Genomic DNA, 13030 nt, shown 5'->3' with positions numbered 1-13030 from the left:
TGAGCAATTCATGTGGCTTGAGGGAAGTAAAATGAAGAACTCTGTCCCCATCTTGTGATTCTATACTGAAATTACATTTCCCAGTCGCCAAATCAGAGGCCCAGAGAAACGTTTTTGTTCAAGTAGGCCTGCAAAGAGGGAAATCCAAAAAATCCCTTATCGTGACGAGGCCAACAAATGTGCAGTTAAGTTGTTAAACACAAAGCTGCAAGCCTTTTTGCATGTTTATATCCGGTATAGTTGATGTATTATTCATACATAAATAATATTTCTGAAGCAAAACAAACTGACCTGGGAAATCTTTGAAATTCAGTAAGTGGTGTCGATTGCATGAAACTAAGCTACATTCAGGCCCCATTTATGCATCAATGTTTCAAGTGAAAACGTGTCATTTTGGCGTTTTTGTTTCAGGAAAAATTATCATTTACGTGGGAAAATTTTTATAATGATGTTTGTTCGCATGAAAATGACAGAAAAGCTGAAAAACAATGGTTAGCATGACGGGCCACCAGTGGGTGGTGTTTGTTTTTTGTGCACATTCACGCAGAGAACAATGCATTTTAAACATTAACAATGGCGACTCCACGGCAAACATCATTTACAAAATGTTGCTGTGTGAACACAAAACGGTGCGTTTTCACTTGACATCGTCAGGTAAACGAGGCCTTAAAGAAAAGAATATATAACTTTATACCAGTGTGAACATGTTGTACAAATGAAAGTCAAATCAGCTAAAACCACAAGTTTAGTCAAAAAACACTTTATTAGAGTTTTTGCGTGACATAAGGCACAGACTTTTTTTGCTTCATGAACATTTTTGTGGGTATTCTGGTCAATAAGATTTAATCTCGATTCGATGGGAAAAGCTTCAGCTGCACCAGCCGGGACAAACCAAAGAGCTTAAACTTTCTGAGATGAAGCCGCAGAGGCACAGTATGGTTCCATATACACTCACACAAACACACAATCCTCAAAAAAAAAAAAAAAATCACACCCACGACTCATCTAGAGGTTTAGCTAGCGCTCTTGCCGCTCCTCTTCTTCTTTTTCTTTGGAGCCTGTTTCTTGGAGGCGTCGGGATTGGAGGAGGCGGCTGCTGCTGTGGGTGTGTTTTCAGTGGGCGGAGCCAATACGGGAGGTTCTGCTGGTTGTTTTACCGGCTGCTGCTGCTGCTGAGGCTTCTCGTCCTCCAGCGGCTTCACCTCACCAGTCTCCTCCACGATCTCCTCGGCAGGTTCCTGGTTGGTCGGTGGATTAACCTCGACGTGCTCCACCGCTGGTGGAGGTAACGGTTCGGTCGACTGGCTCTCCTCGATCCGTTTCTCGGGTTCCGGTGTTGGTACCGACGTAGTCGACTGGCCATCCTCGACGGGTTTCACCTGCTGCACCTCTCGGACCTCAATGTGTGCCTGATTTTCTTCTGGTTTTTGGTCTGCGTGGATCATTTCATTTGTGGGAGCTTCGGTCTGCTTCTCCTCGGCTGGTAGCAGCTCGTCAGGTTTGGTTGTGTGCTCGGGGACTGAATCCACATCCTTTTTCACTTGAGTTTTGCTCGTGAACTGGACGAAAGCAGAGGCAACCACATCGTCAACAAGGTCTCTTTCTTCTTCGTCCTCGTTGTCAAAAGGTGTTGCCAGGAGGGATTCGGCGAACTCCTGCAGCTTGGCCTGCTCCATCCTCAGACGGTTCATGTCCTCCGTCAGAACTTCGTCCTTTTCTTGCATTTCCAGGATCTCTTTGGGAGTCAAGAGGGCAGATTTGTCATCGTGGCTGAAGTCGGGGATCTCATCGAGGTTTGAAGCACAAAGGAACTTGGATGAGATGTTGGAGTTGGACAAGCGGACTTCCTTGATCTTGCTGTAGAGGCCTTTCCTCTCTTCCTGTAAGGCCCGGCACAGATTCTCCAACTTCTGAATCTTCAGGACAAACAGTTCGTACTCTTTTCCTTTCTCGCTTCTCTGGAAGAAGAGGAATTAAGATCATCCAAAGAAAAAAATTGGTGACATCTTGAAAGTGTAGAACCTCAGATTTCTCCTTTCAAATGTTTTAGACAATAACTTTAAAATCAACATACCTCTTCAATCATATCGTTCAGAGCCTTGTTGCAGTTCTCAAACCTTGTCTTCCACACGTTTGACTCCTTCTCCACTTTTTTCATCTTCTCCGACATCTTCAAGAAATAACAAAACAAGATATATGTCGATTTTCCTGATTTACTTCTTTAAGCAGTCCCTCCATTAAATTGTTATCTGGCAATCAGAAAGATTAATGCAAATGAAAGAGAATCCTGGAATATTTTACAAGGCCACGATACGTGACTCTACACCTCATCACGCCGTACCACTTGCTCAACGCTCACGGTTTTTGAAGAAAATTGGCTTAAGATATTTTTACCCACAATTTTCAGAAAGAAAGGCTGCGAGATCCTGGAGGGACTGTCTCAGTTTCAGAACCTCATTCACACCAACAAAACCTTCACTCGTCACCACCTACGTTGTCCATGTCCTTTTTGAAGCGGATGTAGATTTCGTTGCTTTTGGCGAGCGTCTCCTGGAACTCGTCAAACTTCTGAGCGTAGAGGGTTAACTGTGATCCGAACAAAACAAAAAAAAAAGGCAAAGCATATGAAGTTAATATTGCAAAAGGTCAAAAGCAGATCTTCAGTATTCAACTGTAGAACAGAGGCCCAGGTGGGAATTAATATGGTGCCCACTGACATTGGCGATTTATATACAGTCATAAAAGAAATTGAGTAGCATTGTTTTTAATTTATAAGATAACACGTGACCCAAATGACATGCTCAAAAAAGCAAGAAAAATCTACTAAAAAATTATGATTCTCAGAAAAAACCCCCAAAACAAAACATAGTAGATACATGTTATCTATGCATATTGAAATACATACAACTTTATTGTCATTACAGTGAAATGTTCATTTGCAGATGCACAAAGCAGGAAACCACAAATGAATAAGTGTGGTAATCCCAAGGTGAATATTAAAAATAATATTATGCCCTTTCACAATGACAGAGTTAACAAAATTAAACATTTTTGACACATCGAACCAATAGGGTTAAAAATGTCACATATAAAGGGGTCAAAAGGGAACAGCATATTGATTAACTATTAAAGCAGGAAAAACCCTCGCCAGATGTCCAAAAGATGAATGATGAACGTGTGTATTAGGCCAAAGTAACACCTGAGTAGGTTTTATCTTTACTAATGATCCACAACAGTAAAGACGCCTCCACACATTTGCTATAAACATTTCTATGAATATTGATTGTCCATTGCTTTACATTTGAATCAGTGAACCTTTCCATTTTAAAAGTAAATAGTAATTACAAGTTTCAATAGAATTATTCTTTGAAGGTGAACTTTATTCCAGATGTTTTTGTGGCGCCCCCTGGAGGCCACTCTCCCCATAGCCTTTGCCTAATGGGCCGACAGGCTCTGCTTCAGAAATAGAATACCAACTGAGACCTTTTAACTTGCTGCTGCAGTCGACATTGAAGAACAAACTCAGAACTCTCTGACAAGCTGTTAAATAGTTCTAGATTCCTGTTGAATGTAATTCATTAAAAAAAAACATTCCATTCAATACCTCCTATGTGAAAATATATAAGAATAAATCATATAAAATAAAAAGATGTTACCGTCAATGGTACATTATAACTTCAACAATAACATTGAGTGGTTTTAGTTAGTAGAGTTAGTGTATAGTAACACATTGAAACAAACTGTGTATGTGACTCCTTTACAAAAACAAACGCCTACGCCAAATCATGTCCCAACATGCTAACTAAATTGTTTTCAAAGTTTCTTCCAGTTTCCATTTAAATAGTCATAGTTGTGTCAACGTGAACATTTTCTGAAGCAAAAACTGAAGGATTATGCTTTTTCTCTTAAAACGGGGCCTAAATATATGATGTTTGTGTGAAAAATGACCATTAATGCCAATTAGTGTTGTCGTCAGTTTTGTTTGTGATGAAGCTGCATTTGGACCTCCCACCTTGCTTCCTGCCTTGGCTGCAGACCTGTTGATGTCGGAGGTGTTAGTTTTGTCAGTGAATAGTCACCTGTGCCTGCATGACAGTCCCCTGCTCTTTGAGTGTTTGAGCCTGCAGTTTCCACTCAGCAGCCTGAACCAGTAACTGGTTAGAAGAGAACAGACAGAGACACATTACAGGCGTTTCTTTACCTTCTTCTTCATGGCCAGCTCCTGCTCCTTCATAGTGCAGCATTTCTTTGTTTTGTCAATAGCCTCCCTAAGCAACTACGGTGACAGAGACAATACACGGTCAATCTAAGACGACCGCACACACAGTCACATCACATGTAGGTACAGTACAGGCTTGTCAAACTGCCGCCAGCAATACATATAATGCGAATGTATCGAAAATACAATGAATAACAGCAGGTAGAGAGCAGCAAAGCACAAATGAAATGTGAATCAGGTGCAACCAGTGGCCATGCAGGAAAAAAAAAGTGTAAATCAGCTATAAAAGGACCAAATAATACAAATGATTCTTCAATATCTGAGTATTTGACTCTGGGATTACAGAGTATTTATATTCTATCCATTAATATTCTATCTCTCTCAGATCAGAGGTGTCAGGCACAGTTTAGTTCAGGATTCATGCGCAGCTCAATTTCATGAAGACTGAGCTGTAAAATAGAACCATAATAACATTTCAATTCAAACTTTTAAGTTTTCTTTGTTGTGGCGCTGAGCGTACGTGATGAAAATGTTTATTTTTTTACAAAACCAAATAATTCCTACACCGAAAATGACTACAATTTCAACATGAATCCATTTTTAGTGAAAACTTCTGGTGCAAAATACAGTGAAATATGCAAAAAACTTCTATGGCTGTTGCATTATGGGAGTTTTTACAAATTCACTTTCATGGCGGGATCACCGATTTTTCAGCTCTGGTCTCACTGTTATGTTTCTGATTTTGATAAATGATAGCAGACACATACTGTATATACCTTATAGCAATATTCATGATCACAATATTTACTATTAATTCAGTAATATTCAATAACATATAAAAAAAATGCTTATCCATTTACTGAAGCTTTGCTTGACATTTAGGGGTTTATATTTTAGGGTCTTTGCTGAGGTTTCACCTCCATGTGAAGGTAAACTAAAAGGTTTTAGAGAAGGAAACGTAATTTTTCCGATTAAATTAAATGTCTCCAATTTTGTTGATTTAGACTATTAAATTTAGTTTGTCTAGTATATTTAGTAGAAAAATAAACTATTTCAAATGTACCCAATGTTATCTGCAGCAGAGGGTTATGAGTAGAGTAGCAGACTAAGGAATTCCTACTTCTTGATCTTGATCAAACCTTTTGTATTTTTCAACATAAATGAGTACCGGTACTCACATATTCTTTCTCTCTCTTGTGTTTCTGCTCGGCCTCCGTCAGCAGAGCGTTGGCCTGCAGCAGTTTGGCTTCGGTCAGTTTGTGCTGCAGGTCACGGTGTTTGTTGATTTTCTCCAAGCCCTGCAAGAAAACTTCAAATAATCAGCTGGAATCACATGGTTATTGATTCATCCGCTCTGAGAGTCACAGTTATTTGGATTTCCATGACAACAGTGGTAGGTTTGTCTTATGTGGCACATTTCCAGCCGACTGAACACACTTTAAATGATCGACACACTCAGCGTGTTGAACAAGCCCTCTTCGGCTCACCTCCTCCCTCGTCTCACACTGGGACATGAGGCTCTCCAGCTTGTCGGTCAGGTTGGCGTTTTCGTGACACAGCTTGTCGTTGCGGGCGCTGTGCTGCTCGATTTGACTCTGGATCTCCTTCAGCATGCTCTGAAAGTGCAAGGTGATGTCCGACCTCTTCTCCTCTTCCTCCTTGCAGCGCTGAAGAGTTTCCTCCTGCATGGATTGAAAAGAAGAAAAAAAAACGTTCGCTCGCGGCTTCAATCCTAATCCAACTTCATAGTGTCACGTTCTCATTTTATAAACATTGTATTCACTTTAGTATGCAAGAATCACAATGAAACAGCTGAGATAGACCATCAACATGCTTTCTTTTAAGGGTTCCAATGCTAATCATAGATAAAGGCTAATGCTAAAAGTACTCTGATTTCTGTAATGTTGCTGTCTGAGGTGTTTAGAGTATCTGTTTATGCAAGTTTTCGAAAACGGCCCCTAAAGGGAAAAGCGCAGGCTTTTGAAAATGCTCAGGCTCCACCTCCATGTAGTCTGCTGAAATGCAGGAATTTAAGGAAATAGTTACCACTGATACCAAAATGAGTCGAATTCCTGGGATTTTTTTTTTTTTTGTATTAATCAAACATAACAGTGGCCGTATTAATTCATCATTCATCATCAAATGTCACACACAGATGAGCGTCTACCGGGCGCCAGCCGTCCACAGCCATTCAAACGTACCCTCAGCAGGTTGTAGTGGGACTGCAGCTCTTTGCACAGCGTCTCCAGCTTGCAGCGGGCTGCGATGCTGCTGCGCCGCTCGGCGTGCAGCTGCTGCCGCTCCTCCAGCAGGACGGCCATCCTCTGCTGCAGGACGCTTGGCTCCTCCTTCTTCATCTTTTCCACTTCGGCCTCCATCGCGCCCTGAAACAAAGACACCCCCACTTAACGACATCCAGGTACCGCTGTGTGCGAAGTGTGAGAGTCGGCAGGGTTCTCGAGCTACCTGTTTGTCCATTAGGCCGGCTGCAGAGCCGTGCGTGCGGATTATGTCCTCCAGCCGTCGGCCGAACACCTCCATGGTGTCAAAGGCATTAGACGAGGAGGCCACGCTGGCGCCAGTCGCCACCTCACCCTCATTGGCCTTGGAGCCCAGGGAAGGGGACACTTTGTCCGTCTGAGGAGGCACCAACACCTTCGCTGCTTTCTCCATCCTCAGTGTTCTGGTATAACAGAGAACATCAATACTTCAGTAATCCCAACCAATCATGTGAAAATGGCTTCACAGTGAAACAGACTATTGAGAAGCGCTCGAGTTTGATGCCCACTGGAAGGATCTCGTCGGAAATGATGCTACAAGCAACCTAGCCTTTCAGAAGTCGTGTATCACGGAACCTGTAGCCGGATTACTGCACACACTGTGCAAACTTGGAGATCTGAAAGAAACATGCCAGGGATGCCACACTCCTTCTGCAACATATGCTATTTTTCATATCTTGCACCATGTGTATGATGGTGAAATGGCGGTAAGCAGGAGACAGACGTATAATGGATTTGGAAGTCTGTGTGAGGGAGTGAGGGGGTTAGGGGGGTTAGGGGGCATCCAAAGTCACGGTGTTATGTGAAAACTAAAGCAGCGTTTACACGACAATGTAAAACTTTCATTTTGGGTGTCATTTACACAACAACGGCGCTTGGAACCATTGACAATGCAACTTTTTGAAAATGCTGCTACTGTGCTTTCGCACCAGCGCTCAACTAAATAGTTCTTGTGCACTTGCATGAGCAGATGGTCAATAAGAACAATGTTTCCTCCAGAGTGTCAAGACTCCCAGTCCATGTTCTCCTGGGACTTGGTAGTTTTGTAGTTGACTGTCAGCGTAATAACAATTCAACTTAATTGTCTGTCAGTACAAATGTCTGTTTACTTCCAAGTGTATTGTTCTCTGCCTGCATGTGTTTCATTAAGAAACAACCAAGAGCACCCACTAGTGGCCCATCATGACATCTTTCGCAAAATGTTGCCAAGAAAATGCAAAACTTTTCTGAAACAAAAATGCAGAAAACAATGTGTTTTCACTTGAAACACCATGTAAACAACCTTTATCAAATGCAGAGGGTTGTTATTGTTTTCAGTAAGGTCACTGATGTGGCAAACCACATATATTTTGTCCCTGATGGTTTGACAAGCATCCGTGTTACGACCTGTTCTTTGTTTCTGTGATTACAAATGTCTAACGCAGCTGTTGCAGGCTCTCGACAGAGGTCAGGTTACATATTGTTGTGAGGTTCAGTCAACTGATGCAAAGCGGTCAAAATGCTCAGATGCTGTTTTGGGAATCAGAATGGAGGCAACATTAAAGATCCTTGTGCGTTGCCAGGCTCCATTTAGCTCGCTGCTGCTTCCTTTGGCCGTCTGAGCGTATATAAAGCAGAGACGACACTACTTACTTTACCTGTGAGAGCTGATCAAAATGAAGAACATCACAGTTTCTGCCAAGTCATTAATGGTTCAAGATGTGGATTTAGGGTTAGGTTGTTTCTTTAATGTCCTTTATTATCTTTTCATAAAGGCACAGATCCTCCATGTTTAGGGTTAAGGTTGGAGTTAGGGTAAGAGCCATTCTGTTTCTAGGGTGTGGTGGCAGCCATATTACAGTGCTCCAAGGAGCTGATGAGGGTCAAGGGTCTTGCTCAGGGAGCCACAGTCGTGATCTGTCTGAGGATCGAACCTGTGAACCTCCGATCATCTGATCCAAATTCCACCTCTGACCTCAAGGCAACCCTAAACCGATGGATGTGGAGCTACATCCATCCAATGGAAGCAGTTTGAGATGAGGAATCCAACCAGCAACCTTCCAAATAAGAGATAACCACTCTGCCAATGAGCCACAGCTGTCTCGAACAGGCTATAGGTTAAACCTGTAGTCTGACAAAGAGAAACGATTGAGTTTAGAGTAAGTCCGGAGGAAATTTTACATTAGTACATGTATCTCAATATATATCTCTGTTAACATATGTTGCATCCAAGAGTTTGTAGGTGGTTGTGCGTGTGCATGTATGAATAAGATGTTATGGAAACTTTCTATCCCTGCACTGACTGATGTAAAACATGTCTTTTCCTGGACATTTCACTTCTGAGTCAGAATAAAGTAAAACCAATGCAACAAGTAATTAGAGTTGAATTTAGAGTGAATCTGTAGGAAATGAATGTATGTGGGTGAAATGTCCCCAGAAAGTATGTAAACATCTTATATGTGTGGAAACGTTGTGTTACAGACTTTGTGGAGTCTGATTGATCAAAATGTTTTCCATCCTACAATAGTTTTTTCTTTTTCTTTCCTTTTTTTTTTTTTTAGATTCAAGATAAATATAGTTACAATCTGGTAAAGTTTAAGTAAAGAGGAGAAAGGTGTGTGTGTGTGTGTGCGTGTGTGTGTGCGCGCGCGCGCGTGTGTGTGTCTGTGTGTGTGTGTGTGTGTGTGTGGGGGGGGGGGGGTGTGTGTCTGCTATCAATCCTCACCACTCTGTTGCAACATGATGGCTGCCACCATTATTATATCTCACAGGGCTAAATTTAGCTATTTCAACCCCCTCCCCCGACTGTGTCCACTTCTACACACAGACAGACACACACACACACACACACACACACACACACACACACACACACACACACACACACACACACACACACACACACACACACACACACACACACACACACACACCTGTCATCTATTCTGAGAGCTTCCAAATATGGCCATCCCTCCTTACAGCCCCATACACTGTACATACAGTGACATGGGAATTTGTGTTTGTGTCCAATAACATTTTCTTCTTCATTATTTTGCCCCCCTGGTGGTTTGACCACCCCTGCCCCCACCAAAAGGCCACATTAGGCTCCGCCCACTCCTCTGCCACAGCCACTCACTGTGACTTGGATGACAAGTTGTTGGCCACAATATAAACAGTTGATTATATTTCATTTCTTCAATTTAAAAAACAACAACACGGGAAATGGTTTGTGACAGTTCAGTGATTTAGTGGATAATAATTCGGTTTAAGGTCAATAAAACCTAAAGAATAATTTTTTTTTAAAGCAAACAAAGACAAACACAACTTTGTAACCTCAGATACAAACATTCCTCATTTTAAGTAGAGTAGAAACTATTTAACTAGTTTGAAATAAGTAGTTTTTTTTAGTATGACTGGAATATCCTAATAGAGTTTACAACACAGAAACATTAAGTTTTACAGGAAGAGGATTAATGTAGAGTTTAAATACCATAAAATTACCTATTTTTTCTATTATGTGGTCTTAAATGTTCTGCATGGCATTTGTTATAGTCTAATACATTATTAATGTGACATTTGTAAAACAATGTGATTATCTGTTTTTAAAAAAACAGTTTCCAAGCAAAGAAATATTGAGAAGAGGTAGAAGTGACATTTAAGCTGTGATTTTTCAGTCTAAATACATGTGATTACCACAGTGACTTGAAGTTGCAGCAGGTTATTTACAGACAAACAGCAACAGTGACGAGTGAAGTCCGCGAGCCACGGCGGCCATGATGATCCCTCCTTGTGACTTAGTTTTGAATCTATCATCAAGTTTTGATCCAATAAACGACACGAGTACAAGGACATTTCAGATGTAGCTAATAGCATTAAAGAGACTGTAAAATCGTGTAAAATAGGTAAAAAAAAATTCAATCAAGTTCTCTCCCTTAACCATTCTAAATGGAAACATGAGGGAACATGAAGGTTGGCAATATGAAGGGAGTATTTCTGAAAAAGCGGAAAATAAATGAAGAGTCTTACCAGAAGCAGTGGAGGAGAAGAGGTGAAGGAAAGACAGCAGCAGGCGGAGGGGGAAGAGGAGGAGGAGGAGGAGGAGGGTCCTGTTGACGGGACAGATGACAGCTGACCCCCAAAATAACCCGAGAGGCTCTCGGCTCAGGCCCACATGAGTGTTTGTACTCTTACATGTTTGCTTGGAAGGGAACAGAAAATCCCCGAGAGCCGTTTCACTCAACAGGTCGGTTCAGTTCAGTCAGATAATATACAAGCAGGAAAAAAGAGGTTGGATTAAACATTTCTAATTAAAAAAAAAGCCCACAACCATATAACCATTGTTACATTTAAAGTATAGTAGTTTCATCATTAAGTCTATTTACAATGTCTAATGTGTATACATATAAAGGATTGAAAAGAAAATCAATATAAAGAAACAATTTTAAAATCACAACAATTAGCAACCATTAGCACAAAGCATCTTGCTTCAGCTTCAGTCTCCACATTTTAGCCCTTAAACAGGTTTTCTGCTAAACTTCTGGCACATTAGTTATTGACTACACCAACTTTTATTAAAAAAAAATTTCTAATTAATTTAAATCAAAGGGCACGTTCAGATGCCCTTGAAAATTTCATACAGACAGTTTGAACATCCTCATTAGAATCTTTTATAATACCATGACTATTACATTTTGGGTAATGAGATCCAATATAACCATGAAGTCAGCCAGGTGCAAGTATGTGGGTGACCAGCAGGTGGCAGCAGTGAGCCGTCAGTCGCTCCAACATTTGAGAGCGTGTGCTTGTGTGTATGCGTGTGTGTGTGTGTGTGTGTGTGTGTGTGTGTGTGTGTGTGTGTGTGTGTGTGCGTGGGGGGGGGGGGGGGGGGGTTACTACGAAGATATCCCCCACACACACACACATTTCAATTCAATTCAACTTTATTTACATGGCATCAAATACAACACACACGTTGTTTTGTCACATTTACATCCTGCACTCATGTGTCACCTTCAATAAAGCCTTAATTAAAGAAGCTCACTCGAATATCTTTAAGATCAATTAAGGCAAACAGACACAAGAGGCCCGGTAAGCCGCAGTCACACCCTGAAGACCACTCTGTCTCCTAGTAACCGTTGTTTCTGTAATCAATACCCACTCTGATATGTATTCCGCCGAGCACCTCCGTTGGTGAGACAGAATGTGTACGTGCAAGATCATTTTGACCTTTGGATTCAAAACATTTAAATTGTAAAAGAATAACAAAGCTGAATGGACGTTTGAGCTTTTCACCCCTGTGTGCTGCGATGCCTCATTTCTCTGAATTTTCTCAGTGAGGCTAGAAGTCAGTCCGACCCACACAAACATTAGTAGTTCTTCGACTTCACTCATATAGGTTGTTTCACATTAAAACTACAAAGTAATGCCACTCCTGTGTTGGTGGGGCTGTTCTGTTACTGCTTATGCATTAGTGGATTAATGCAGGTGTTATCAGCTATGCTAATGTGGCACCGTAGCAGCACATTAAATGAGCATCAACTTACTTTTTGTTTTCGGCTACAAAAAAAAAAAAATTGTTCAGAGGACACATTTCATCCTGAGTGGGCCAGACTGCTAAATAGTGACATAATAACCTTTAAGTTTAAACTTTGAGGCTTTTCCTTGTTGTGGTGCAGAGTATACATGATGCAAGTGTCGCAAAGATCAAACAATTACCACCAAAATTTACTACAATCTCAACATAAATACAATTTTAAAATTGTGAAACCTCCACAAAACTTCTCCTGTGCACTAACGTAGCCACCGGAGCGTGAAACTTTTCTCAAACGGAAACACAAAAACGTTTTTCACTTGAAGCGTCGTCGTGGAAACGCTGCGGTCGATGCACCGGCAGCTCGGCGACAGGGCCTTCGGCTCTGATCTCACCTCAAAGCTGAAGTCCCGCGACTGTTCTGCATCTCAGGCGACTGTCAGCTGCTTCCTGCATGAAAGTGTCCGGAGCCGACCGCTCGCTGTCAGCAGCTCCCTTCATATTCATGAACTTTATTCTCATGTTCTTCTTTTCTTCTGTCTCGTCATTGTTCAACACTGAAAAAACTGCTGAGTCGGCACGAGGCGAACAGAAGCAGAATGACGTGTGTGCGTGTGTGTCCACTGCTGAACATTTGTGTGTAGAGATGTGACCACAATTTAATTTGTGCCATGATTGTGTGCAAGAAGAAGAAAATGGTTGTATGTGCACATTTCGATTTGTGTGTGTCATGATCTTGTGTGTGTATTGATGTCTTTCAGTAGGCTCAGATAACGTCATGATTAGACAATTCTTAATCAGCTCATTGCACACACACACACACACACACACACACACACACACACACACACACACACACACACACACACACACACACACACACACACACACACACACACACACACACACACACACACACACACACACACACACACACACACACACACACACACACACACACACACACAGAAAGCTGCAAGACTAATTGAGACATGCAGCAAAATGACTCCCAAGTTAATACAG

General features: G+C 41.6%; 1 protein-coding gene across 3 annotated transcripts; it reads right to left on the bottom strand.

Annotated features, from left to right (window-relative positions):
• Positions 1–744: 744 nt before the first annotated feature.
• txlnba (taxilin beta a) lies at positions 745–10604 on the bottom strand. Of its 3 annotated transcripts, none has more exons than XM_080513703.1 (9): positions 10504–10604; positions 6686–6902; positions 6421–6603; positions 5707–5901; positions 5398–5517; positions 4202–4276; positions 2494–2586; positions 2075–2170; positions 745–1958 (listed from the first exon to the last, which is right to left on the bottom strand). In XM_080513703.1, the coding sequence occupies exons 2-9, from the start codon at positions 6890–6892 to the stop codon at positions 1014–1016; spliced, it is 1914 nt and encodes a 637-aa protein (XP_080369829.1). In that variant the 5' UTR covers positions 6893–6902; positions 10504–10604; the 3' UTR covers positions 745–1013. The 3 variants fall into 3 exon arrangements, with proteins under 3 accessions (XP_080369829.1, XP_080369831.1, XP_080369830.1); XM_080513705.1 differs by lacking the exon at positions 4202–4276 and adding an exon at positions 4080–4154; XM_080513704.1 differs by lacking the exon at positions 10504–10604 and adding an exon at positions 8412–8548.
• Between the last annotated feature and the right edge of the window lie 2426 nt (positions 10605–13030).

The sequence above is a fragment of the Blennius ocellaris genome (assembly GCF_963422515.1).
Source record: "Blennius ocellaris genome assembly, chromosome: 18".
Classification (NCBI taxonomy): Eukaryota; Metazoa; Chordata; class Actinopteri; order Blenniiformes; family Blenniidae; genus Blennius; species Blennius ocellaris.
Note: the sequence above shows the minus strand (reverse complement) of the source record. Positions and strands in the feature narration are given on the sequence as shown.

Excerpts from the sequence above, each read along its gene's own strand:
- txlnba (XM_080513703.1), bottom strand. The coding sequence starts at position 6,892 with ATGGAGAAAGCAGCGAAGGTGTTGGTGCCTCCTCAGACGGACAAAGTG. Across the intron at positions 5,518-5,706 it reads AGTGTGAGACGAGGGAGGAG|GGCTTGGAGAAAATCAACAA; the intron begins GTGAGCCGAAGA and ends GTTTTCTTGCAG. Across the intron at positions 4,277-5,397 it reads ACAAGAGAGAGAAAGAATAT|TTGCTTAGGGAGGCTATTGA; the intron begins GTGAGTACCGGT and ends CTGTCACCGTAG.